The 26,360-nt window shown below is 36.5% G+C and overlaps 1 protein-coding gene across 15 annotated transcripts in view; it reads right to left on the reverse strand.

The window, feature by feature from the left end:
- Window positions 1-26,360, reverse strand: part of R3HDM1 (R3H domain containing 1) — a 169,811-nt gene that overhangs the window by 107,661 nt on the left and 35,790 nt on the right. For 6 of the 15 annotated variants that reach the window (XM_033112146.1, XM_033112144.1, XM_033112145.1 and 3 more), the window contains exons 2-4: window positions 8,745-8,834; window positions 3,737-3,945; window positions 2,050-2,260 (exon numbers count right to left, since the gene is read on the reverse strand). In XM_033112146.1, coding sequence (XP_032968037.1) covers window positions 2,050-2,220 — 171 coding nt within the window. In that variant the 5' untranslated portion in view covers window positions 2,221-2,260; window positions 3,737-3,945; window positions 8,745-8,834. Of the gene's footprint in view, window positions 1-2,049; window positions 2,261-3,736; window positions 3,946-8,744; window positions 8,835-13,470; window positions 13,669-17,670; window positions 17,897-26,360 lie in introns of those variants that run through there. The other 9 variants (XM_033112141.1, XM_033112151.1, XM_033112147.1 and 6 more) reach the window with 5 other exon arrangements.

A 26,360-nucleotide genomic window follows, 5' to 3' on the forward strand; every position in this document is an offset into this window, starting at 1 on the left:
AGTAAATTCTTAATAAACATTTGAATAAACAATGAATATACATTCAATGGATTAGCATAAAACAAATTCTCGTATCCTCTGTTCCTCCTTCCAATCTTTAGAGTCACTATGCCGTATGGAGTATGACGTCAGAGGCCATGCCCACTTTTGTTTACTACAGTATTTCCTTAGCACAGAATAGGTTTTCATAAACGTTTGGGAAATGCATGAAATTTTCCTATAGTATGAACAGCTGGGCCATACTACAGTGGTCCATCTGACAGTGGTCATCAGAACGTTTTTGTGCTTATTGCCAAAGGCAGCACAACAGACATGGTAGGAGGTGCAGTAATCCAAATTAATTGCTTGTTGCTAAGCATGACCTGGAAGAGTGAATACTAGGTATAGAAAAGAGATTACAAGGAAATCTTTTAGTATTTTAATCACGAATGCCACAAAATTTTAGCAGATTTTCTCTGATTTCATCAGGATACTGGCATGCTGCCATCACTGAGTGTACTGATTGCATGCATGGCAATTTTTTGTTATAAAGTGCTATTACTAAAAATGACTAAAAAGAAATGTCATTCCTCCCAATTTCTTACATAATTACCACTTGACTATACTTAATCAGTGGGGCCTAAATGCTTTTTTATAGCTGTATGAGTTGCTATCATTTTCTAACACATTTCTGGCACATAATGGGGGAATAAACGAAGTTTCTGACTGAATGAAGGAATAAACTAACCTTTAAAAAAGCCTTCTTTACTTATCATAAAAAAATGAAGCTATAATTTTTGGCATGTAGACCGCAAGGTTTTTAGGATATATTAGGTTGGTGCAAAAGTAACTGTGGTTTTTGCAACTATTTTTAAGCTTTTAAACTGCAATTACTTTTGCACCAACCTAACAGAAAGAATGACAGGAAAGTCCTCCTAAAGTAGAATTCTTTATTCATTGGGCTAAACCAAAAACAGAAGTGTTAAAGACAGTATTCTGAGATAACTTTGTGGTAAGGATGTGTCCTACTGAGAGGCAGGGTCTAATACCCCTTCCCTTGAATCTGGGCTGGCTTTATTGACATGGTCATCAAAAGACAACAATGGAAATGACATTCTGGGACTTCTCAGCCTAGTTCAAAAGAGACCTTGCAGCTCTGAGTCCCCTAAATAAATCTGACTCCGCTGGGGCCTTCATGCTGAGGGACCATAGGTAGGTGCTCCCAGGTCCAGCCAGCATAGGTTCTACCCATTTGCACCAAGGTGCTAGATATGTGAGTGCAATAGTTTTGGACCATCCAGGCCAGCCCGTTAAATATCAACGAGGACCTTCTTTTATCTCTTTGTATGATAGAAAAATTCACTCAGCCAAGCACTTGTTCCCCTTTCCTAACTCACAAATCACAGATACTAATAAAAATAAAATGCAATCAAGTTTTAGCAAATTCCCTGTTTTAAAACTGTTAGTCTTCTGTGTTGTGATAATTTGTTACATAACAGATAACTGGAACACTTAGAACTGAATACTGTAAGTACTACTTGAAACTCACTTTTACCTATCTTAAATCTTTGACCAACTCCTCAATTTCAATCTGTGTCCGGAATTAAAAGCCTTTTCAGTGTTTAGTTCTAAATTATCATACGTGGGTAACATCAAAAGCCTCAAGTGACTTATTACCCCCACCAATCTCCTTTCTCAGTCATGACTGACTGCTTCTTCTGAAAGCTGGTTTTGCCAATAGAACTTCTGCAGTTTTCATCTCTCTATTCATCTATCCTCTAAGAGCTCTGAGGTTAAATTTTGGACTCTCACAATACTGACAGGTGCAGAGTAGAATGAAAAGCAGAAAGCCAGTAAAAAATGTATTGGCCACATACAAATGAAAAGAATTATATTACCTGATACAAGCAAATCAAAGCTAGTCAACAAGCTAATCTCAAAAACCAGCTGAGAAGCATGTTGCAATGGGTCAACTTACCCTTTTAGAATTCAGAAAGTGAGTTCTGCATGAAGAGTACAACTATATATTGAATATTCAGTATTTGTAATCAAAGAGAAAATCTTGTTTACCTGCAAATCAATATTGTTGTCAATACAACGTTCATTCTTCTCTGCCAAAATCTTCCCATAGTTTTCTGATTTGGTAATATTTTCAACTCTGGTTGTGTCTTTCACTTCTGTCTCCAAATCCTTCATTGTTTCAGTTTCATGTTTTACAGTAACAGTATCAGACATCCTCATCAGCAAAGGTTATTTTAGAATTCTACAAGGAACTTGAAGCCTTATCAAGAAAGAAAAAAAATATTTCATTTAGCCTGAAACATTTCTTACCTTCAGTACTGCACAATATTTACTGCGTATTCTGTTCCACGAATAATGTTGCGTATACCCAGATAAAAACAAAATTCCTGCTTTCAAGGAGTATACAGTTTTGTGGCAGACATGTTGAAATTTAAAAAAAAAATCATAATACAATGAGGTAAGAGCTATAATAAAGGTACAAGGTGATTTTGATGCACATACCACTTATGAAAGTTCTTAAGAAACATTATTAAGGAATGAGCAATATCGAGATGGAAGGTAACGTTGGAGAGCTATAAATGTATATTTAGATCACAATAAAAATCTTTTTCTCTAAAGGGATATTATGAATATCACCCTGTGAGAAAAGTGTTTTCCTATCATAGCTTTCATCTAGATTTCTAAAATTCCAAACTTCTTCAATTACTCTGGAATTCTGAAAGGAAATAATTTAAAAAATAAACAGCAACATTCTATATAAAACCCAGTTGTGAATCTGTATTAGTAACTTTTCGGCATTATGAATCAAGTGTCAAAAACTCTCCTGACTTACGTGATTCAGCGCCAAACAACACATATTACCAGACGCTCTAGTATATGGACTCCACAGGAGGGCAAATATACAAGGTGTCAGTATGTTTCATGTCTTTAGTGAGTTTAAGAAAATAATGGGGGCTTCTTAAACTGAGTATCAAATAGAAATGTATCAGGTGGCTGTGATTTTAGGAAATGTGAACTGGAAGAGCAGATCTTCATGTACAGAACTTTTTTCCCTAGCTTTTCTGAGATATGATCGGCATCTAACAATGTATAAGGTAAACAATACGATAATGTGACACACACATATCGCTAATTACCACAACCATCATCACCTCGCATTAACTACAAATTTCTTTTTGTGGTGAGAACAAAAATAACTTATTTGGAAATGCATCAAAAAAATTAAGATAAACTGCTAACTAGATAAAGGAATGGGCACAGATGGGCAGATACAGGTTAAATTAAGTATGATAAAATGTGATTATATGGAGTGATTGTATGGTTGTTTACTGTAAAATTCTTTCAACTTTTCTGTACTTCTGAAAATTTCATGATAAAATCTTGAGGGGGGGAAAACTAGAACTTGTTTTCTTCATATAAATCTGGAAAATTCAAGAGTTCTTCTTCTGAAGGAATGTTTTACAATTAAATATCTAAATAGATTTCAGAAATCCATACATACACCTGAAAAACTTAAAAAAAGAAATAAATTCCAAAGTCACAAGTAGACTCAATTGAATAAAAATCATGTCTTTCTTAATTATATTCCATACCAAGGTTAACTGGTTCATTCTCAAAACAATAGGTTACTAGCAGGGAGAGGGTTACTTAAAAATACTCTGGCTCCTTGCTTTTTAATATGTAAGATTTTGAAAGAAAAAAGGATGTGTTTTTCTCAAATGACAAGACAGGTTACCTGATGTGTCCTATGGATTTGGGATCGTGGTGTCCCACAAAAATAAAATAAAATAATCCAAGGTTCTTTTTCACAGTTGTCAGCCAGGATGTCAATTGTATTGAACCATCTGGAAAACGGCAGAAGGAGTCCCATGTCCCTGTCACCACTGTAGATTTCTGGACTGAAATGGACTGTCTTGGCTCAAATGTATCATACCTTTCAGTGGCCTAAAATTAAAACAAAAGAAAATATTATAACAAAACAGTCAGGTGAAATGGAACACTACACAGTAATTTTAGAAATTAAAAATATTACTGTTAGTGGTTTTGTTATTTTCTTGCTCTAAACAAGAGTCAGAACACTTAGTTACAAGTAATTCTGACATGTATTAGTTTTGTGAGCCTGAATACATCCCTGAGGCCACCTGGAGAGTTCAAAAGTAAAAGCCGAAGGAAGAAGAAAGCAGAGGAACTAACATATAATAAGAACCTGGTGTGTGGTCAGTATTGTAAGGGAGATATTATCTTCACTTTATAAAGGAAAAAACGGTTTGTCCAAGCTCATAACCAGAAACACTTAACTCCAAAAATTATGACTTTCAGAGTTTTCTTCCAGAACAACTCTGAGGAGTTAAGACTGTAATTTTGAATAATAATCACACTCTAGATTTTTAAAAGAACAAAGGGCTATAATAAGTCAGTTAACATTTTCAAAGAAATGCACATTGTCTGTTAAAAGCAAATGTCTATAAAGGATGAAATGACTATTTTTAAAGACATCTGAAAGATCAATGCCAAAATTCTCTCAGTGTCATCTGCTTCTAAAGTCAGTTTCATTTTATATTTTTTTGGTGCAAGAGAATACATCATAGCAAATAAACAACACTAAAAGTCCTATATAGCTCTTCCATCTTCCTTTGACAATTTTGTTGTCAATAAACAGAATAGTGCAGTTTTAAGGTAAAACAGATGAGCATCAGATCTAAGCACCAAGAGATAGAATACGAATCCTGACGAGTAAGTGTCATAGAACAATTCACATCTTATACGAACTTCAAAAGCTATTTTGAAATGCAATTATTTAGAACCCTGATACAGACTCATGTTGGCTTTCACATCTCCATGCACTGTGTTTGACTAAGGGATAACAGAAAAGGAGGTATCATAAGCAAATGTCAGTTATGTTTTAACTGACTATGTCATCTCAATATGACCAAGGTTACTGGGCCACTAAAATCAAATGACTAGTTTTTTGTTGTTGTTTTTTTCAAAGTTCCACCATGAGGAAAGAGTGAAGAAATAAAATGGAGTCACTCTAGTTAAGGTGCTAAATTACTAACATCAAATAGGCTGAGGCATGAGGAAACGATTCTATTTCTGCTTGAACTAGCCTAGGAATTTAAACTTTTGGACCTTTTGGTAGTGCAATGCCTGGAGATACATGTAAATCCCACAGCTAACCCTCTGAAGAACTTAGGAAAGAACTTTCACGTATCCAGAATGCCTGATATCCATTATCCAGACCATGGAACCTCTGAAGATAACCATCCCAGACCAATCCAGAGGCTAACAATGCGTTCTTGATTCTTCTCAAGAATGTACTTTTTACTATAAGAACTCTCAATTTTTCTTTGGAACACTCTAGGTGTTATCGGGTAGTGTTTCCGATCTGCAAATTCCAGACGCTTAAATAAATCTTTGCCGTTTACTTCTAGCTAAAGCCTCCTGACATTTTGTGCTTGGTTGGCGACCGAAAACAAACAATATAAAAATTACATCAATCCCTTCTCAGCCTTTTGGCTAAGATCAACTGTAAAAATTAGTTCAATACAATTTTTCTCATTTAAATTTTTTTCTCATAAAACGGTAGACACAAGATGGCAGTATTGACTAAGCAGCCAAATTTTTTTGTGTTCTCTGTAAAGTGACTTACTTTGTGATTTAGTCAATAATTCTTCAAATTTGAAATTCTAAAAAAGCAAGGTTGTAATCCATTTAAGAAATGAATCATTGCACAGGCTAAGGCAATAACTTGCAAGGGGTAAGGAGGGAGATGCACAACGTGGAGAGGTAAACGTGAGGAATTCGGTCCTCAAACTTCTAAGAGGTTCGAAAGTACCTCTTAGGACCCCAAGGAGTGTAGAGACTGGTCCAATCTCCTAATTTACCATGCAAGTTACTAGCGTCCAAAGGTCAAATGACTTGTCCGAAGTTGTACAACCAACTGGTATGACCAATATGCCATATGGTCATATGCCATATAACTTGACCACAAAGAAATAAATGAACGATTCTGAGCCAAAATGACCAGTTATTGCCTGGGAAGGTACTGCTCTAATACCTTTCATAATTGATTCATTTACAGTTCACAACAATTCTAAAATGCGTGTCCTACTATTCCCCTTGTTTTATAGATTAGGAACAAAGGCGGAGAGTGATGAAGTGATTTCTCCAAGACCACAAAGCTAGTAAGTACGGGAACCAGGACACTGAAGGGCAGACAGGCTCCTGCCCACAGCACTGCATCAGTTTTCACAAGGTCCCCAAAAGAGGGGCCATTTGGGTTCACACAGCACCTTTATTTCCAAAGTACTTGTAACATGTAACTCCTTAACATTATGTTCAAGACAGAAAGTAAACTTACCCTTTTCACATCGGTGCTATGCGGTGCGCTTTGTACAGAGGAAGACAGCATGTTAACTTCATATTGATGGTCAGTAGGGCTGGCTAATCACTACTGAATTATCAGAACCATCCAGTTTTTCTTAATCTCAATCTCTTTCTCAGTATCTCTCTCTCTCTCTCTCTTTCTCTCTCTCTCTCTCTGTCTGTTATCAAACTATGTAAACCTGACTGGCAATAAGGATTCAGTCTGTGGATAAGGAACAATGTGCGGTCTAGTAGTTTACAGATGATAAATAAGCATATTAAGTACCTTCTTCAAGGTAACAAGGCAGGCCAGAATTAGGATCAACATTTGGAAAGGCAGGCTATGCGTTCTATGAACGAGCAGTTCTTCTAGTGAAAATTTCAGATAAGAATTTTTTGGCAGCAAAAATGCAATTTTGATTCTGCTAATTCAAAGGATCACTTTATTAGGCCTAGGGTCTAATTTTTGATTCTATACCACAAAAAGTTGGACAATCAAAAAAACAAATAGTCTTAATTTCACACTGTGGAAACCAGTTTACTCTAGGTTAACAGAGTATCAAAAGTTCATTTAAGTTAATTTTTTTCTGAGAAAGAAATCTGGCTCCTACAGGTAAAACTAAAGTATTCTTCACATAAATACTAGGGTGGGGGGAAAGAGTTACATTACTGTAAATGTATGAATAGAATTTGGCAAAGACACTGCATTGTTCTTCCCTTACGACCATCTAGTTATTCAATGTCATTTCATCAGGTGGAAACAATGTTGTATTTCTTCCCATTGAGCAAAAAACGTAATCAGGAAGGCACATTTATAAAATAAACCAAATGCACAACACCTCCCTACACATCGTATCAGCTTCTCCTAAGGTTATAAAAGGACACAACCAATTGGTCAGAGGCCTCCAACAAGAAAGGCAAGGAAAACTTGTTATGTTTTATTTTGAAATAGTGGAAATTCACATTCTCAGAATGAATCACTTGTCAGCTACTTGAACAAGAATATAAGCACCGACATTTCAAAGTGGTAAATGTCTATGTGATTTATAAACACCTACTGTCTGTCATCCAACAAAAACTTAACTGACTGACCACAGAGAACAATATAGCTGCAATAAATGTTAGCTGAAGTTAAAAAGCGCAAAAGATAAAGAACTACCTTGATGTGAAAGAGTCTGTTAAACCCGAAAGAGGAGGTTAACAATGACATTTACTTACAAATACATAACATAATTTTAAGAGGGGAAAAGACTTTGGGCAAGTTGAAGAATGAGAGGAATTTTTTATTGGCGTCCTACAAGACTATGAGACAAATAACTTTTAGGAAAAAAAGTTTAAAAGAGATAAGGTTTTACATGAATGTGTAGCATTCTGAGTGGAGAAATGGGGGAAGAAAAAGAAGTCCATTTACTGGAAATAGAGTATGTGAACCGGGGTTGAAGACAGAAAAAATGATTATACGTAGGGTTGGCAAGGGCATGGGGAATGGGAACTCTCAAACACTGACAATCTGTGATCTTGAATGAACTTTTAAATTCCTCATATCCTAGGGCCCAACATTTCCACTTCTGGATCTATACGCTAAAGAGACTCACACATGTGCATGAAGAGACATGCACAAAAATATTCACTGTTGTTTTATTTAAAAGCAAAGAATGGAAAATACCAAATGTCTGCCAATAGAGAAATTAATTAAAAAAAATACAAAAAACTGTTGTGTGCTCATATTGCACAGTATGATAAAACAATTAAAACGAATGAACTGAAGCTGTGTCAACACAGGTCCCCAAAAGAATGTTAGAATGCTTAGTGAAAAAGCAGAATGATTTCTACAATACGATGCAATTCACGTGAAAATTTAAAATCTATGCAAGCATGGATAGGAAGGGTATATACCTATTTCATATTAGTAATTCTCTCTAGAGAGGGAAAGGGTTTCAGATGAGATAAAAAAGAGAATTCAGTGATGACTTTATTATTTCTTTTTTCTTAAAAAAAAAGACCTGTAGCAAATATAAGAAAAGGTTAGCATCTGCTAATTCTTAGTAAGTAATGAATGTCTATCTAATGCTTTTCCTGGTCTTGACGTTTTTCACTAAAAATGCTCTAAAAACAACAGAATAACATCAAAGGGTGGATATATTTAAAGCTAAGGTTAGTAGTTTAGTCTTGATCTCTGAGGGACATGAAAGCCTGAATAATAGAGGAACTTATTTTAAGAGAAATCATGGAGAATTATTTTAGCTACCATATAGATAAGATTCTGTTCCAGCAGGTAAAATCAATGAGAGTTATGATGGAAAGTGAGTCTAGATAGAGGAGTAAGAGGTAAAGGCTGAAAAGGAAGAAAGAGATTTCATTCATTCATTTATTCTAACCTTGTGATTGGACACTGTGTGCCCCACGTACTGAGACCACAGCAGTGAAGCAGGCAGACAGGATCCCAGCACTCAGGTACTTACATTCAACTGCAGACAAAACATACACGATAATTACTGATTATGACGTGTCCTTTAAAATCAGTAATCTTAATGGCAAACTCTTAAATAGCTACTTATTATTCAGTAAACACTATTCCCAACGCTTTCACTGTATTAATTCATTTAATCCTCGTAACCACCCTATCGGTCAGGTGCTCTTACTGTGTTTCCCCGAAAATAAGCCCCAGTTAAGATCCTCAGCCAGATGGACGCATTTAGTACATTATGACGATGTTCCAGAAGAAGATGACATGACTGTATTTGAATAAATGTAAATTGTTGTACATGAAAAAATTAATAAGACACCCCCTGAAAACACGCCCTAATGTGTCTTTTGGAGCAAAAATTAATACAAGACCTGGTCTTATTTTCGGGGAAACAAGGTATTATTCCCATTTTACTACTGAGGAAACTGACGCAGAGAAAGATTAAGCAGCTTGCCCAAGATTGCAAGAATAGTAACTAGCAGAGTTAGGATTTGAACTCGGATGGTCTGTCTCCAGAGCCCTCGCTGCATTAGCCACTACCTTGATGTACAGCCACTAGAAATGAAGAGGTAAATATCGCAGAAAGTAACTAATTGGGGGAAGCCAACTAGATACAGGGGTGGTCGGGGGAAAAGGTTAGGGCTGTGACGACTGGAATAGTTATGACAGGACAGTGAAGGCGCAGGTGGTACCTGCTACCCACTAACACAGGAAACATACTGGGAGGAAAAAAAGATTCAGCGCAGACAATGATCTCAGTTTTGTACACAGTAAATTCCAGGTGCCTTCACGTCATTCAGGAGGAGAAATCTAATAGGGAGCTGGATAACCTGGAGTTAAGGAGAGAAGGCAGAGCTGATGCTATTTATTTGGGTGGAATCACTGTACAGATGGAAGCTTTGAATTATCAACATAGATGAAGTTGCCCAGGAGTGAGAGGAAGAAAAGTGGGTTTGGGACAGAATCCCCACGGACACCAAACCCTAAGAGATGAGCAGGGAGGTAGAAGACCAAAGAGTCCACTGGATTTGGCAACAAGGCTAGCAGGAGATCCAGCTTAGGGGAAGACTGTCGGGGGGAAGTGCACAGGCCAAAGGGAAGTCAGCAGAGAAAGGACGAAGAGAGGCTGGAGGTTTAAGATGAAAAAAGGACGTGGATGAGAAGGCACGTCTGAAGTGCAAGGAAATGAGAAAATGGGGTCAGAAGACAAATGGAGCGATAGGCCTTTAAAATGTTTATTGTCCTCAGAAACTGAAGGGACCGTGGCAAGAAACAGGCAATTCATATTGAATCAACTTTTTATATTTCATTTTACCCAGAACATTATCCGCCAAAGTGAGGAAGCCGGATGGCTATGGGCTTCGGCGAGCTCAATGGGGGAGGACAAACACGTGGGTAAGTCTCTCAGGGGAGGGTCACTGAGGCCACCAACACCCACGGCTGTGCTGGCCCCGTCCTTCGGTCACAAGGCTGAAGGTTTCTGCATTCCTTTAACTGAGGTCAGCGCAGGGGCAGTGACTGAAATGACGCAGCTCAGGTACGACTTGCCTATAGAACAGGCGAAATGTCCTTTCATAGCCATTTCCAGAGCTGACTGTACATCATCGTGTGGTACAGGGCTTTAAAAGCCTAATAACGCCAAGGCAAGATGTAAAAATGTGGACATTAGGAATGCTAGAGTACTAAAAGAACTCTACAGATATCTTTATGTAGCAGGGGTCCCAGTTTGAGCCAAAACAGAAGCTAAAGGTTCTTGTTAGAGAACCAAAGCCGGGGAGAGAAGTGGCAGACACATCGCTCACGGTGTCCAGGTGATGAAGCTTAGCGTGTGAGATTCTAGGGATGTGGTGCCCTGAAGATCCGTGATGTTGGGAGCTGTAGGAGATAGAGCCTTCGGCAGCGACATGAGCAAGTTTATGGCAAGCACGAGCAAGAGTGGCAATGGGCCGGAGAAGGATGAAACTGCAAGAGCACGCAAGTGCTGTTCGTGAGCCTGTGGGCGAGACCTTGGAGAAGCCTGGGGTAACCTGGTGAGATGCTGAAGGCATTAGATACTGGCAGATGGAGGCAAGAGACAACGCAACAAAGTCAGGGCCATTCATATGCCTCTGTACCTGAAGGCTTTATTAAGTACCTCCTAAGATAGTGCTAGGGAGGGAAAAAAGAATTTTGCCTTAACTCTAAACCTATCATAGTCAAGCATTATCCTGGGAGCTTCCTATTTATGTGTTAAATGCAGGACTGAAATAAACCGGGCTGTAATAAGATGTCTCTTAAAGACAATACGGAAGTGAAAAGGATGGTCTTACCATCTGATCATGCTTTGGGAATAAACAAAGAACATTCAAAGTTTTAGATTGCTGGAAATGCAACAAAGATAAGGAGCATATGAGAGAACTTTAGATAAAAGGCATGTAAGAAGAAAAAATATAGACTTTTGTTCCATATTGAGTTTTAATTGATGATAAGTCATTCTTTGTGTAGTATATCATCGACTTGGAGATGCTGTGAAACGGGCTGTGGGGGAACTGGTTAGAGGGAGAAACACCTATTTATTTAGGTGACCGCAGAGTTATCCCTTATAAAGAACGAGAACCAGAAAAGTAAATTATTTCCCTAATACAGAACACCAAAGACACTATCAACAGTTAGAGAATAAATTCTGTGTAATAGAGTTCAGCTGGCCTTTGTCCCAGGTTCCTGGGAGGAAGCTTCTAACTCCTTGGAATTCCTGGAGTGATGGAGTATCTCTGTTATTGGCACTGGGCCTGACAGTGGAGGCTGCTGAGGTAAGTCCAGATGGGGACCGGCCACACCAGGGAGACTAACCCCGTGATTAGAAAGCTGGGGCTTTGAGCCAGGTGATATCAGCATGACCTCTGGGAAGGGAAGGAAGGCAGGAGTGAATGCAACTGCACAGCCACTGATTTCATCAATCGCGCCTATGGAATGAACCCCAGTAACAAGTCTGAATGCTGAGGCCTGGGTGAGCATCCCCGGGCAGCACTATCCTGCACGTAGTCACGTCTCATGGTACTGGGGGACTAACACACCCTCGCTCCACAGGGGGAAGCTCTGCATTTGGAACCCTCCCAGACCTTGCCCTGTGGTGTCTCTCCTTTGGGCTGGTCTGATTTGTATCCTTCATAATAAAACTGGAATCATAAGGACAGGACCTTCCTGAGCTCTGTAAGGTTGTTCTAGTGAATGATGAAACCTGAGGGGGAAATGGGAACCTTCCACTTTGTAGCCAGCTGGTCTGAAGTGAGGGCAGGCTTGTGGAGGCCTGTGCCCTGAAGCTGGGAGGTCTGCCCTAGCTCTGGGTCACGTGGCATCAGAGGTCACTGCCATCACCCATCCTTTGCGGTCTAGTCTCATACATGACATTCTTTACTAATGCATTTGGGGCTTGGTCCATATCATGACGATAAGCGTGATAATGTATGTAGTTTATAGTTCGTGAATGAAAGTGAACGTCGTGAGCATAATCCCAGTTTCTTTATTCAGTCAATCCTAATGTCAACAATAAGAAGGCATATGCTTTACACAGACTGTGGCAAGTGCTCGGCCATCCTGCAGGAATCCTTGCCTTTATAGGTATTTCAGCTAGACTCCGATGCGGTGTTCTCTTTACTCCTTCAAAATTCTATTTCACTTGATTTTTTTTTTTTATCTGTACTACTAATGTAACTAAATGAATTGATCTCTGTGTACTTTTTACCCATGACTAGCATTCTATTATCATAGGATCACAATGAAAATTCTTTGAGGGCCTTACAAGTAGTAAGCTCTGTCATCAAAGAATCTTAGCAAAACTCATGCTGGGCTCCTGGCACATTTATCTAATCCGCCCAAAGGTTCTTTGATGGCTTAATGTGTTTCATCAGCATGTGAAACTTCATATTCTCTAGCATTTGAATCTAACATGACCCACTTCCTTCTATGACAAAAATCCGCTTCCTTTGTTGGATTTTAATTTAGGTTACAATGGACATTCTGTTTTAGAACTAATGTGCCATCCGTCACTTCTTGAATTGCCCACTACATTCTTTCTAACAAAGGATCACAACTCTCTTTCAAGAAAGCACCTGGGGATTATGTTCAGGGAAAAAGGCTCAAAAAATGTTTTATTCTTTCAGTTAGAGAGCATTTCATGGTCAGTAAAAATAGCTTAAAAACAGCTTGAGGTAGAACAGGTGCTGTCTTTCAGTTGCCATCACCTACCTTCATGCTCTATAAAAGGATGTGTGCAAACACTTTCATAGCTCGAAGACGCTCCTGCCAGGAATGAGTGACCACCACTGAGAACCTCATGGTCTCTAGAAATTCACACTATACACTGTACTTGTAGAGGGAGCAGATATAACTTCTCTTTCAACTACCCAAGGCTCTGTCGAATTTAACTGGTTCAATTTCCTATAGCTTTGCACAAAACGAATAAATTCAGAGTCTAGTCTATTTCAGATTTGATTTTTTAATGGCTTTCTTTATTTCCTAGCTATGTCCATCACATCAAATCAAATTGTTTTAGTGGTTATTAATACTTAATATATTTCTTTGGTTTTCTGCACAATTGTCTCTTTGGAGCTTAGTGGGGAAATTACAGTCTTCAACTTTTGTTGTCATTCATTCTCTACCTGTTAAAAGAAGTTGTGGTTTAGTTAGTACTTTGAAAGCACTGAGTACTGCTGTCTCTCTCTGGTGATCGTACAGTATGGCATCAGATGTGCTCGGTAATCAGTCATTGCATATGTTCACACTACTTGAAAAAAGCTGCATGTAGTTTTGTGGAAGTGCCTGCTGTTGCAGGAGGAAATCATATACACTTCTAAGCACTGGAAATAAAGGAAAAGAGAAAATATGTCAAATCAATACAGTAGATTGAGTAAACGCAGCACTCATATATGTATATGTTCACAGACAATTTTGCATGTGGTTTTGGGGATTTCTTAGTTCTCCAGATGCCTATACATGAATTCTAGTTAGCAACACTTGTTTTACGTTTTTATACATGCATGCTATATATAAATATTACATGTTATATATAACTTTTATATGCCTGCTATATATAAAATATAAAATGAGAGTTATTAACTAGGAGTAATGTGAAGGCTCTGAGAACCAAGAACCCTATATATGTATGTAAATGTGTGCACAACATATATGTAGTATAATAATATATAGTATGTATTATCACATATATGAACCCATATCCATAGGTTCTGCATCTGTGGATTCAACAAATCACAAATGGAAAATATTAAAAATCATGTTGTTGCTGACGTGTACTCTGCATTTAGGCCTACGATGGTCATCTGTACTGAACATGTAGACATTTTTCTTGTCATTATCCCCTAACAATACAGTTAACGAGTATCACATAGCATTTACATGAGGTATTAGAAGTAATCTAGAGATGACTTACAGTATATGGGAGAACTACGCCGTTCTATTAGAGGGACTTGAGCATTCTTGGAGTTTGGTCTCTGAGAGGGGTTCTGGAACTAATCTGCAGATACTGAGGGATGACTTGGTGTGTGTGTCTGTGTGTGTGTGTGTGTTTACAGATTTTATTTTTTTTTTTTACACTAACTTACTCTGGGTCAAGTGAGCAGGTGAGGGTGGATTAAGAGATAGCAACTGGGCTTCAGGCTTTTCTCTAGTTACTAAAGTACATCTTTGGAACTCTAAGACTTGGAAGAACTTAGTTTGAAAAAATAAAAATCATTGTATTAACTTTATTAAGGATATCATATATAAATCACAATGGGGGTTGGTCAGCTATGGAGGTGTGACAAAAAAGATTTACAGAGACAATGATTTTTTTTTTTTTGGTCTATTTCACCCCCACCACATGCCCCATACAACCAGGAGTCTGATTATAGTGGGAAAGAGAACTACACAAGCAGTAGAGGCACCAAAAGAAATGCAGAAATGAGAAATGCTGTGTAATTTCAGAGGAGAGAGAGTTATCCATGAAAATGATATTTAACTCAGCTCTGAAAAAATTATCATCTTACACATCTGTCTTTGCTTCTTAAACATATATAACATAACTGTAAATTTAGTTTTCTTCCCTACCAGTTCTATGCTAGTTATCACAAAACCACAGTGCCATTAAGATATACTATGCCTTTATCAGATTGCTATCTTAATCTGCTTTACAGAACAAAATAAAAACAATATGATGGTGGTTGCTAGGTTTCTGAATATGTAAAGAGGTAAATGCTGAGTAAGTTTTTGTTCTTCAGACTATTTTAAATACTACGATAAGAGACACAAAATCTTGAGGAAAACATTTTTAAAATGTTGAAAATCTTTTAAAAACACATATGGGACCTCTCTGTACTAGTTTTACTACTTCCTCTGAATTTATAATTATTTCAAAATAAAAAGTTAAAAATGAAAGAAAAAAAATCCCAACATATATCCACTGTAATACACTTGGAAAATACAGAATGGTATATTAAAAAAAAGCCATTCTAGCTATAAAAATATTAAAGATTTACCCATAACCTGGAACACAAGTAAGAAGTGGGATATTGTCTTAAATATCATAATAAGTTAAAATTTTACAACTGCTATAAAAAACCCTTAAGATACAAAAATCATTAAGAGAAACAGAATTCCTTTTAACAATCTAAAATGTGTATGTTTGGAAGATAATACATCACTTTACATGACGATTTCAATATGTGATCATTTCAATCCACTTGTAAGGCTTGAAAGATAACTTTATAAAAACTAAAGAAATCGAGCAAATGGTAAATTCTATTTAAAATACAATCATTTACCCAATAGTTTCTTTTATAAAGTGCAGAGTTTAACATAAATCAAAATGCAACCTGTAACTGCTATTAATTAACCCCCCCAAAATTAAAGTCAAGTGTAGATCTAGTTCCAATGAAAACTGAAAATCCATACGACAATGAAAATTTGGATGTGTGTGAATAAAGCTTGGACAGGAGAGAGAAAGACCTGGGGCTGGGGTAGAAAAGGGAGCAAAATGCCAGGAGGGACGGATGGAGGGAGGCAGAAAGACTGTGTGATAGAAGAACAGCAGTGAGTGTGACTGGGAGAGACACAAATAGGAACAGAGAGGTAGGAAGAAAGAGAGGCACAGCAGATTAAAAAAAAGAGTGAGAGGAAGGAGGAGGAGGTAGGGAGGAACGAAAGAAAGGAGGAGGAAGGGACATCAAGAACCAGAGACAAAGGGAGAGGAAGAGACAGAGAGAGACAGAGAGAGGGAGAAAGGGGAGAGACAGAGGCAGATACAGAGACAGCTACAGAAGAGGGAGACACCAGGGAGAGGAGAGAGTCAGACGAGCAGAAAAGGAAGACAGGCAGACACACACATTTAGGGAGAGACTGATTCAGTCAGAGAGGAAGAGACTCTGAGACACTAGGTAGAGATGGACAGAAAGCAGTGAGATTGAGACCAAAGTAGGAAAGACCAATGCGTCGGGGGAGGGTGGTGAGGGAAAGAAGACAGAAGGAGAACAAACACTCAGAAACACACACACACACACACACACACACACACACAAACACACAGGACGGGGGTGGCAGAGAGAGCCACAAATAGAAACCCAAAGAAATGTAAAAGGAAAGACTATTAAAAAGAGAAAAGTGAAATGGGACACAGGATAGACAAAACCAGTTGCAGGCAAGAATTGAGAATATGTGCTCTTTTTAATTTTTTTTCTTTTGTAGTTCTCAACCATAAAACTTCAAAGAAAACCTGGAGCTTCAAAAAGAAATGATGATGAAATTCTCCTGGCATTAGGTTGAAATAATGTATCTGATAAAAGACCCTAATTTTAATACTAGCTATTAATATTTTCATGATCCTAATTACACAGTTGCGAATCAGAAAGAAACAAAAGAGGAGTAATGATATTCAGCAATGATAAAAGGTCATTTAGTGATTTTTCCTCCAATGCTCTCCAAAAAAGAGATGAGTTATTTCTCAAAATCAAAACAGTGGCTTCATATAGGGAAGGGAGAATTGAAAGTATCACAGCAATTCCATACACTATTAAAATTTTGGCTAATTCCAGGTAAAAAGCAAGCAAAACTTTAAAAAAAGAAACCTTTCAAAGAAGTCAGTTACACACTAATGGACATATTTTAGTTACTCAGTATTATTACCTCTATGGTGAGATTTCAGTTTTGAAAAATCATAAAATATCAAAGTAAATGTCAGATATTAAAAATTAGAAATCAGATAGTTCTAAAAAATTACAGTTGATTAGCATTTGCTCTCTTTTGCAGTATGGCATTTAATCAGCAATGACAGACCTAGGTTTTGCTGTTATAAGCACTTAAAAAAATATTCTACCTCTTGCCCCTAAAAAGGGTACAAAAAATTATAATCAATTTTTGAAAGTTCTTAGTTTCTTAATTTCCAAAAAAAGACTTGCGCACTCTATTTGTTCCGCAATGAAAATTTTAACATCAGACAAGCCATACAGCGTGTCTATTTTAAGATGAACCTGAAACAGAAGTCATTTTTCCAACTGACTGTTCTGCTATACACAAATACCAATGAGCATACACGTAAACCGTTCTATCCATAAGGTACAAAGAGTATCCCAAATTTTGGGGGTAGGGGAGAAGAAACTTGTACTATAGCTAAGAAGTAAATGACTCCTACTCCTATTCTTATCAACCTAAACAAATATATCTTTGCAAAAATAAACAAAATCCTTGGACATGGTACGAATTTTACCACACATGCCCCTGACAAAAATTAGGTACTACGTGAACATAAATAACTGTTCATATATTTGGCTACCTTTTGCACACATTTAGCAAATGAATTAAGAGTCACATACCTTCATTGGATTGGTATTTGCTTCATCATACAGAGTGAATGAAAACGTACTTTCCATAGCATCTGTAAGCTGATGCTCGGCATTGCTCCTCCAGAGCTCGCTGCACGCACAGCCAGCTGCTCAGTCAGACATTGGGGGAGCGCTGCGCTGCGCTGCGCTGTGAGGGCAGTGTAAGCGGAAGGCACTTGCCGAGAGGACTCACAGACAATAGAAAGTCAACAGCTGTATGTTGTGATGTCAGTAACACTCTAGCCAGTCACCACCCGGAATCTCTGAAATGCATCAGAAGCTGTGTTGAGCTCTTCATTAGCAATTCAGCAGCAATGATGCAAAAAACCCATGAAACTGAATGTGCAAAGACTCTCAGGATTTTTGAGACTTCTCGCTATTAAAATTTTGTTGCATATTGATTGATGCCTCACCTGACATCGATGAAAAAGTTCAGATGATATTTTCCTCGAATTCCCTAAAGAATGTGATGTATGGAATCTAGGTATGGTTAATGTATCAGATTTTTAATAACTCTCTTTGACACTTTAATATCACTAACAAAAAGCCTAAAAAAAACCCCCAAACCCCAAATACCATGTGTCTACCAAAGCTGACATCCCATGATAGTTTTGCATCTTCAAACTGACTTAATTGCCACAAAGAAAGAAAATGAATTAAGAACATAATTCCTTATTTCTTAATTTGGTTTTGCTAAAATGAAAATGAGCTTGCTTATTCTGGCAAGAGCATTACTTCTTCATACCAACAGATGGAGATAGCAACAGAATTGGGATCAGAGGACAATTCTGCCTCGTGTCAGATGCTTGTTGTCTTTATCTGCTCAAGTGGGGAATTTACAAGGAAAGGAATCAACCGAAACCCAAATTAAAAAAACTCAACTTTCAGTAACTATGAGAATATAGACAAAATAAAACAGAAAACAAATTGTGCCTCTTGAGTAAAACACTGAATAAGTAGATAAGTGTGTTTTTTAAAAAAATCTACTCATTAATTTCTGTGATAGCTGCGTAAACCACGTGTCCTTTTCCCAATCTGTGAAACAAAGATCATGCTTCCCATAAGCATACAGGAATGCTGTAACGATCCTATCCGACAAGGGTCATACATTCATTACCTGGACTATCTGCAGAATCAGTGTATACCACTAACCAGAATTACTACTTTTCTTGGCCCCTAAAAGGTTAAGTCTTACAGTTTATATAACACTACACCTTAAAAAGATCAGCAGTGCTCTGTATTATCAGCTTAGCAAACAGCAAAACAAGACACTGACTTTATAATTTGAAAATATGTTACTGCTTTTTCAAAAACAGGTCCTATTTCAGCCCTATAAATAGATTTAAGTTAATAATAGATATAAATCTGCAAAACCTCCCCTGACTATTCAAACAGGGTGGTAAGACAGCAACTATCAGTGACTCTTGTCTGAGACCTTTCACATTCAAGTTTCCCAAAATACCTATTTTTCTAGTGTTACAGTCCTTTACCACGCCCTGTACTTTTTGGTACCCAGATACTTGTAAGAGGTGAAAATCAAATACCAGCCTGACCACCCAAAAACAAATATTTAAGACCCTGACTTTTCCAGAAATGGTTGGTACTTCTATTAAATGATTTTTTTCTCAGATAAAATGTTACTTATGATAAACGTACTCAAAGCAGCTTTCTTTAAAAACTGTAATAATAAGAGTTCTTATTATGATGGACAAATTAAAATGCAGAATGGACAAACTGAAATGCAGAATAATGAAGGAATGCACTTTCATTGCAACAAAAATTAAAATATACTACAAGCCAGAAAGATCAGGATAAATCCATTTGTACACATGGATGATAATATTTCAAATGATTCTATTTCTGTTTGAGTTTTAATTCAGAATTCAAGTGAATTCTGAATTAGTGAAAAATCATAATGAAAATATTTTAAAATGTAGTTTTACTACTGTAAAGTAGAAGCACCCCTCTAATTCCGAAGGGCAAGAACTTAGCTGTTAATAGTGAATTCTACTATGAACTCTTAATGAACCGTTAATTTAGGAACAATTTATAACTAGCTAATAAGACAAAGAACATTCAATATTATTTTTGGATACTAAACCATTAATCACATAAATTAGCTTTATGTCTGTATCCTGTAAGTGTTCAATTCAAATAGTAAAACAGATTTCAAAAGATTTCTTATGATGTCTTGGTACTGTGCTTAAAACATGCTACCAAAGTCAGGTAATAGAAAAAACTTGGAACGAATAAACTCTCAAAAAGAGAAAATATAAATTAAACAGATTAGTTTTGTGCTTGCATCTCAAATTGCGCACTGTATTTCTTAAAATGCTCAGCAACTTCATCGGCAAAAACAGAAGTATTGAACTGTAGTTAAAAGGTTAAGGGTTATTCCAAACTGAATTACAGGAATTGGGGCAACTCTGGGACTAATAACATAAATTTGATTGTCTAAGTCTAATTACTGACACTGCTGATGAACTTTCTAAGTTTTTGGGTGCCTTAGCTCTGCCGTGACTTTTTGAGTGCTCAACCTCTAAAGGTGAAAAAAACATTTGAACACAACTGTCTTACATTCTACCTAAGACAGGAGTGTCCAAACTTTCTTCAACATTTTTCACCAAGGGCCATATGCGGTAAAATACACAAACAGCCGGGCCACTCACTCGAGGTGAAGTACGTATTGCCTCACCTGGTTTATTTAAGTGAACTAAATATATTTTTGGAATTTGCTGCGGGCCAATAAAAAATGGGGGCCAATAAAAAAATGGGCCGCAGTTGGGACACCCCTGACCTAAGACATTCTAAATAAGAAAGAGTAAACGATTACCATTACCAAGGGCCATCTTATAGGAACTAAATTTTTTAGACATTTGACATTTTCTTAGAAGTAGAAAATCAGTATTTTGCAACCACTAAGGTAGTACCAGATTCTGGCAAGGATCATGACTAGATGACGAGAACCTACTGGATGAAAGACTGTTACTGAACAAGATGTTCTTTGATTACTGATAACTTTAATTTCAAAAAGAAAAAGGTATGTTTATAACCAGAAGACTCTACCTTAACCGAGGGACCAAATGTAACATCATCAGTATGACAGGCTAACATTATATGCTTCCTGATATAATGCAGTAATGGACTAAAAATATCACTTATGTAGTACTCCTCTGAAAACATTTAATCTCAATCTAACCATAAGGAAACAACACAACAAATTTGGACTGTGCACCATTCTATAGGACAGCTAGCTTGAACTCTTCAAATATCAATATTATGAAAGAAAAAATAGGCAAAATTATAAAAGACTAGAGACACATGACAACAAATACAAAGTGTTAATATTTGACCAGATTCTGGTTTTTCGAAAAGCTGTTAAAGATATTTAGAGCAAGTGGGGGAACTTATGGTTAGTATATTATATTATACACTATTTTATGAATGTTAAATTTTGGGGGGTGTAATAAAAACACACTAGAGAGAGAGATCGTTTCTATATTTACTACAGCATTTTTTATTTATTAGGAATTTAACATCTAAACTATACTTTTATTCAGATTATTTCTTTTTTCTTTTCAACAATGCTATGAAGGGGGGGTTTTGAAAACTCGGTAATTTGAAGTAAAAATATCTCTTTGAAGTATATACAATAGGATGCAGAGGACATTATCTAGCTAAAGGAGGGTTCTTGCCACAACTCCCTGCTTAACAATGTGAGTTTCTGCACCCCCACCACCAATTCACTCCTTGGTTTGAGTAAGCTAGTCACCCCAAATGGTATTCTGGGTTAGTGACACAAGGCGATAGACCAGGGACCAAGGCACTTCAACCCTGGAAATTTCCTCATTCCCATAAAATTCTGCTAGTTTCACTGAACATTAAATTACAAAAACATAAAAAATTCATTTCCTGTGGCCTATTTTTATTTTTCAGTCAGAATACTACTACTATTTTCCCCTTTGTAATTAATAAGTATCTTATGGGGAGGTATTTTATGACTATGAAAATATCTTTTGTCATAATTTTGCTAATTTTAGCAAACACTGATAGTTCTCGCGTGCAGTAATTATTACAGTGCTGCCTAATTGTGATTTTCATTTCTCTCTTTTTTCCTATACTAACTAGAGTTCCATTGTAAGACAGCACTGTCTCTTCTCCCTATTTAGGTATTTATTTATATGTATGAATGTCTGTATATATATTTTATTCTGTGTGTTACAATCCAATATTTTCGTTTTCAAAATTACTTTCTGGTACTACATGATGTTCCAGGTTCATACTGTATTTTCCCTGCCCCAGCCTCAGACTCAACCATTTCTTCAAGGATCCGTGGTTCCTTTTTCTGGAGAATCTTTAGAGAAGATCTGGGTACTCACGTGCTCATTGTGACGAGGGTCTCACTGCTCTTTGTCCCTAGGACATACACATTCACACATCTATGTTTCTTTCTATATGTCTGCACCTGCATATATGTTAAAAATAGGGATACCTCCAACTCCAAAAACGAGGTTCATTCTAGCATATTCCTTTATCTGTAACTGCTTACCCAACAGCAAGAAATCATGCTTTTCTTATGTATAATATATTCACGTATTTGTTCAATCTCAGTATACACAAAAGACAGTTTCAGCATTCTTTAAGAAATACCTCTGTGAAAAACACATTTACCACACAGAGTCCAATATCTGTTCGTCTTTAGTCTTTGGAATACATACTCAAAATACTGTTTTCCATAGTTCCTTTTCTTTCCCATTCGAGTCAGTGTGATTCTATTACTCATTTGTAACACAGTTAGGTTCACTTGTTATTGTTTGTATTCCATTTTGAAATCCCCCTTGCCCCAAACACACACACATTCAGATTGATTTTTATGTATTTTTGGAGGGTATGTGATAAATTACCAGAGTTCTAAGAGTCAGAGTTATACAAAAAATTATAGCGGGAGAAGTGTTGCTCCCCTCTCATCCTATTTCATTACTACCACCCCCAATCTTTTTCTTTTTTTTTAAATTAAAGTTTATTGGGGTGACAACTGTTAGTAAAGTTACATAGGTTTCAAGCATACAATTCTGTAATACATCTTCTATATATCACATTGTGTGTTCACCACCCAGAGTCAGTTTTCCTTCCATTACCATATATTTGATCCCGTTTACCATCATCTACCTTCCTCTTCCCCCATCTCCAATCTTTTTACCACCTTCCTACCCATTCCCTGTAGGAAACCAATTTCATTAGTTCGTTTTTTCATTCCTGTATTTTTTCCTCTCTTCAGTTAATCGCACCATAATAGTTCAGAGATCTTCCTTATTCTTTCTTACAGCTGCATAATACTCTGTTGTGTGGTTGTACCATATTCATTCATTCTCCTGTATGTGCATTTCAATATTTTGCAATCATAAACACTCCTAAAATGAATAAATTTGTGATACAGAAGGGAGCCTTTAGAGAAGATTCTTAGAAGCGTGATTGCTGGGTCAAACGTGCATATGTAGATTTATTAGGAACTGCCCTCCAGAAGAAGGGCTATGACAGTCTGCATTTCCACCAGCAGTGTATAAGGGTGGCTACTCACTTCTCAATAATCTCACAAGGTGCTGTCATTCTTTTTTAAGTTTTGCCGACCTGACAGATAAGAAATATTATCTCAATGTTGTCTTAATCTGTGTATCTCTAATTATGAGGGTTTTTTATGCTTTTGTTTTTAGATTTAAGAGTCATATTTACATTTGTCAGTTGTCCATTAATTTCCCCCCATTTGTCTATCACGTCTTTGGTCCTTTGTCTTTTTTCCTCTTGGTTCTTTTAATTATTAAGAGTTCTTTATATATTAGGGATATCAGCCTGTTACCTGTATATGTGAAAATATTTTCTCCTACTTTGTCAGCTGTCTTTTGACTTTTTCATGGTGTTTTTTGCTATGCAAAATTTTATTTTTATGTAGTTAAATTTACCAGCCTTATACTGGTTCTGGATTTTGAGTCATAGTGAGAAAGTCTTTCCATACTCCAAGGTTGAAAAACAAAACCCTATGTTTTCTTCTAGTACTTGTATGGTGTCTCTTTCTCTAACATTTAGAGTCTTAATACATTTGGAGTTTATTAATTTTTTGGGGGTAACAGCTTTATTGATATATAATCCACATACCACACATTTCAACCATTTTAAGAATCTAAGTCAATAGTTTTTAGTTTATTTATAGAGTTGTACGACCACCACAACCAACTTTAGAACATTTCATCACCCCCAAAAAGAAATACTGTACCTTTCAGCAGTCACTCTCCTCTACCCCAAACTCCCTCAGCCCCTGGCGTCTACTATCTGTTGCTATAATTTGCCTGTTATGGACATTTCATATAAATAGACAATATGTGGCCTTCTGTGACTGCCTTCGTTCACTTAGTGTAATGTTTTCAAGTTTCTGCCATGTTGCAGTATGGATCAGCATTTTTTATTGCCCCATAATATTCCATGGTATGGATATACCACATTTAGTTTATCCATTTATTAGCTGATAGACATTTGGTTGGTTTCTACTTTTTGGCTATCAGGATTAATGCTATGAACATGTGTGTACACATTTTTATGTTGAATTTATTCATGTTCAAGATGTGAATCTAATTTTATCTCTTTCCAAATGGCTATATAAGTATCCTGGCACCACTTATTAAAAAGTCCATCTCTGCCCCAGTGATTTGGAATGCCACCTTTATTGTTTCCACCTGTACCTTTGTTTTCTGGGCTTTCTATTCCTTTGTTCTATTTGTTTATTCAGGAGTCAGTAAGACACTGTTTTAATTGTGTAAGTTTTACATTACCGTAGTTCCCCTTATTCAGTTTCACTTTCCTCGATTTCTGTTACCCATGGTCAACTGTGGCCCGAAAATGTTTAATGGAAAATTTCAAAAATAAACAATTCATAAGTTTTAAATCACGCATCATTCTGAGCAGCATGATGAAACTGCCCACTGTCCTGCTCTGTCCTTCCCAGGAGGTATGAATCATCTAGCAGATCCACTCTGCATGTACAGTATAGTAAGGTATTTGAGAGAGCCCACATTCACTTAACCTTCAGTATATTTTCATAATTGTCATAATTCTATTTTATTAGTAATTGGTGTCAATCTCTTACTGTGCCTAATTTATAAATTAAACTTTACGATAGATATGTATAGGAAAAAAACATAGAGTTTATAGGGTTTTGTATTATATTGGTGGTTTCAGGCATTGACTGGGCGTCTTGGAATGTGTAACCTGCAGATAATGGGGACCACTGTACATGTTTTAATGTCTCATAGCGGTAGACCCATCTGGCAGTTTTTCTTCTTGTAGTTTCTTCCTGGCTATACCTGTGTATTTGTTTTTCCATTTAACTTAGTGTGTCTAACTTCATTAAAAAGTTTCTTGGTATATTCACTGGGATTGCAATAAATTTAGACATTTAGGAGAAGTGACATCTTTATAATGTTCAATCATCCTATTCAAGTCTACCTTTTTGAGTCCCACCCCCCAAAAAAAAGTTACCCATATATAGCTTTTGCACATCTTTTCTAAAGTTTATTCCTAAGTATTTAACGTTCTTTGTTGCTATTGTAAGTGGGGTTTTCACTACCATTATAACTGCTAACTGTTGGTGTATACGAGGCTAATTTTTCTAAGTTGATTTTATATCCTGCTAACTTACTGAATTCTTTTTATTGTTTGCATTAATTTTATTAGTGATCCTCAAGGGTTTTCTAGCTATGCTACCATATAATCTGCAAATACAGATAGTTTTACTTCTTTACTTACTCTCATGACTGTAATGTCTTATCTAACTGTATTAGTTAATATCTCCATTACAATGTTGAGTATTAGTGGAGATAGTGGGACTTGCCTTGTTTTTGTATATTGTGGAAATACTGGAAGCTTTCTGGCTCTAGGACTAAGGTACAGATTTTAAAAATTATTTTTCAAAAGTATTCTGGTGTACTAGACTTACTGGGGGGAATCACTTCATATATTATCTAAGTGCCACACCACTGTGCTGTACATCTGAAACTAATTTAAAATAATACTGAATGTCAACTATAATTAAATAAATATATATACACATATATATGTATATATACACACACATATATATGTATAGTCACAGAATGTAAAGTACAGCATAGGGAATATACTCAGTCAATGGTATTATAATAGCTACGTATGGTGTCAGATGGGTAGCAAACTTGTTGGGATTATCACTTTGTGAGGGGTGTAAATATCTAATCATTATGTTGTTTTGTACACCTGAAACTAATAATAAAAAAGAAGTAAAAAAGAAAAATTCTGCAATTTCTATTTTCTTGAGTGTATATGTATGTGTTTTATTTTTATCGTGAATGGGTGTATTTTTATTATGGGCTCTTTATGGAGATCAAAGATTTTTGTTCCCAAACCTATGAATACGGAATATGATATTAAATGGATATCCTAATACTGAACCATCTCACATTCCTGGAATAAGTCTCACACGGTCATGGCCTATTATTTAATAATAACAATGATGTTATTTTATTCAGTACTTTTGTATCAATATTTACAAAGAATATTGGTTTGTAGTTTTTTCATTTTGTGCTATTCTTATCAGGCTTAAGTATCGATACTATATTTGCTTCATATAAGGAATTAGGAATCTTTTATTTTCAATG

Source organism: Rhinolophus ferrumequinum, chromosome 8, assembly GCF_004115265.2.
Source record: "Rhinolophus ferrumequinum isolate MPI-CBG mRhiFer1 chromosome 8, mRhiFer1_v1.p, whole genome shotgun sequence".
In the NCBI taxonomy this organism is placed as follows: domain Eukaryota; kingdom Metazoa; phylum Chordata; class Mammalia; order Chiroptera; family Rhinolophidae; genus Rhinolophus; species Rhinolophus ferrumequinum.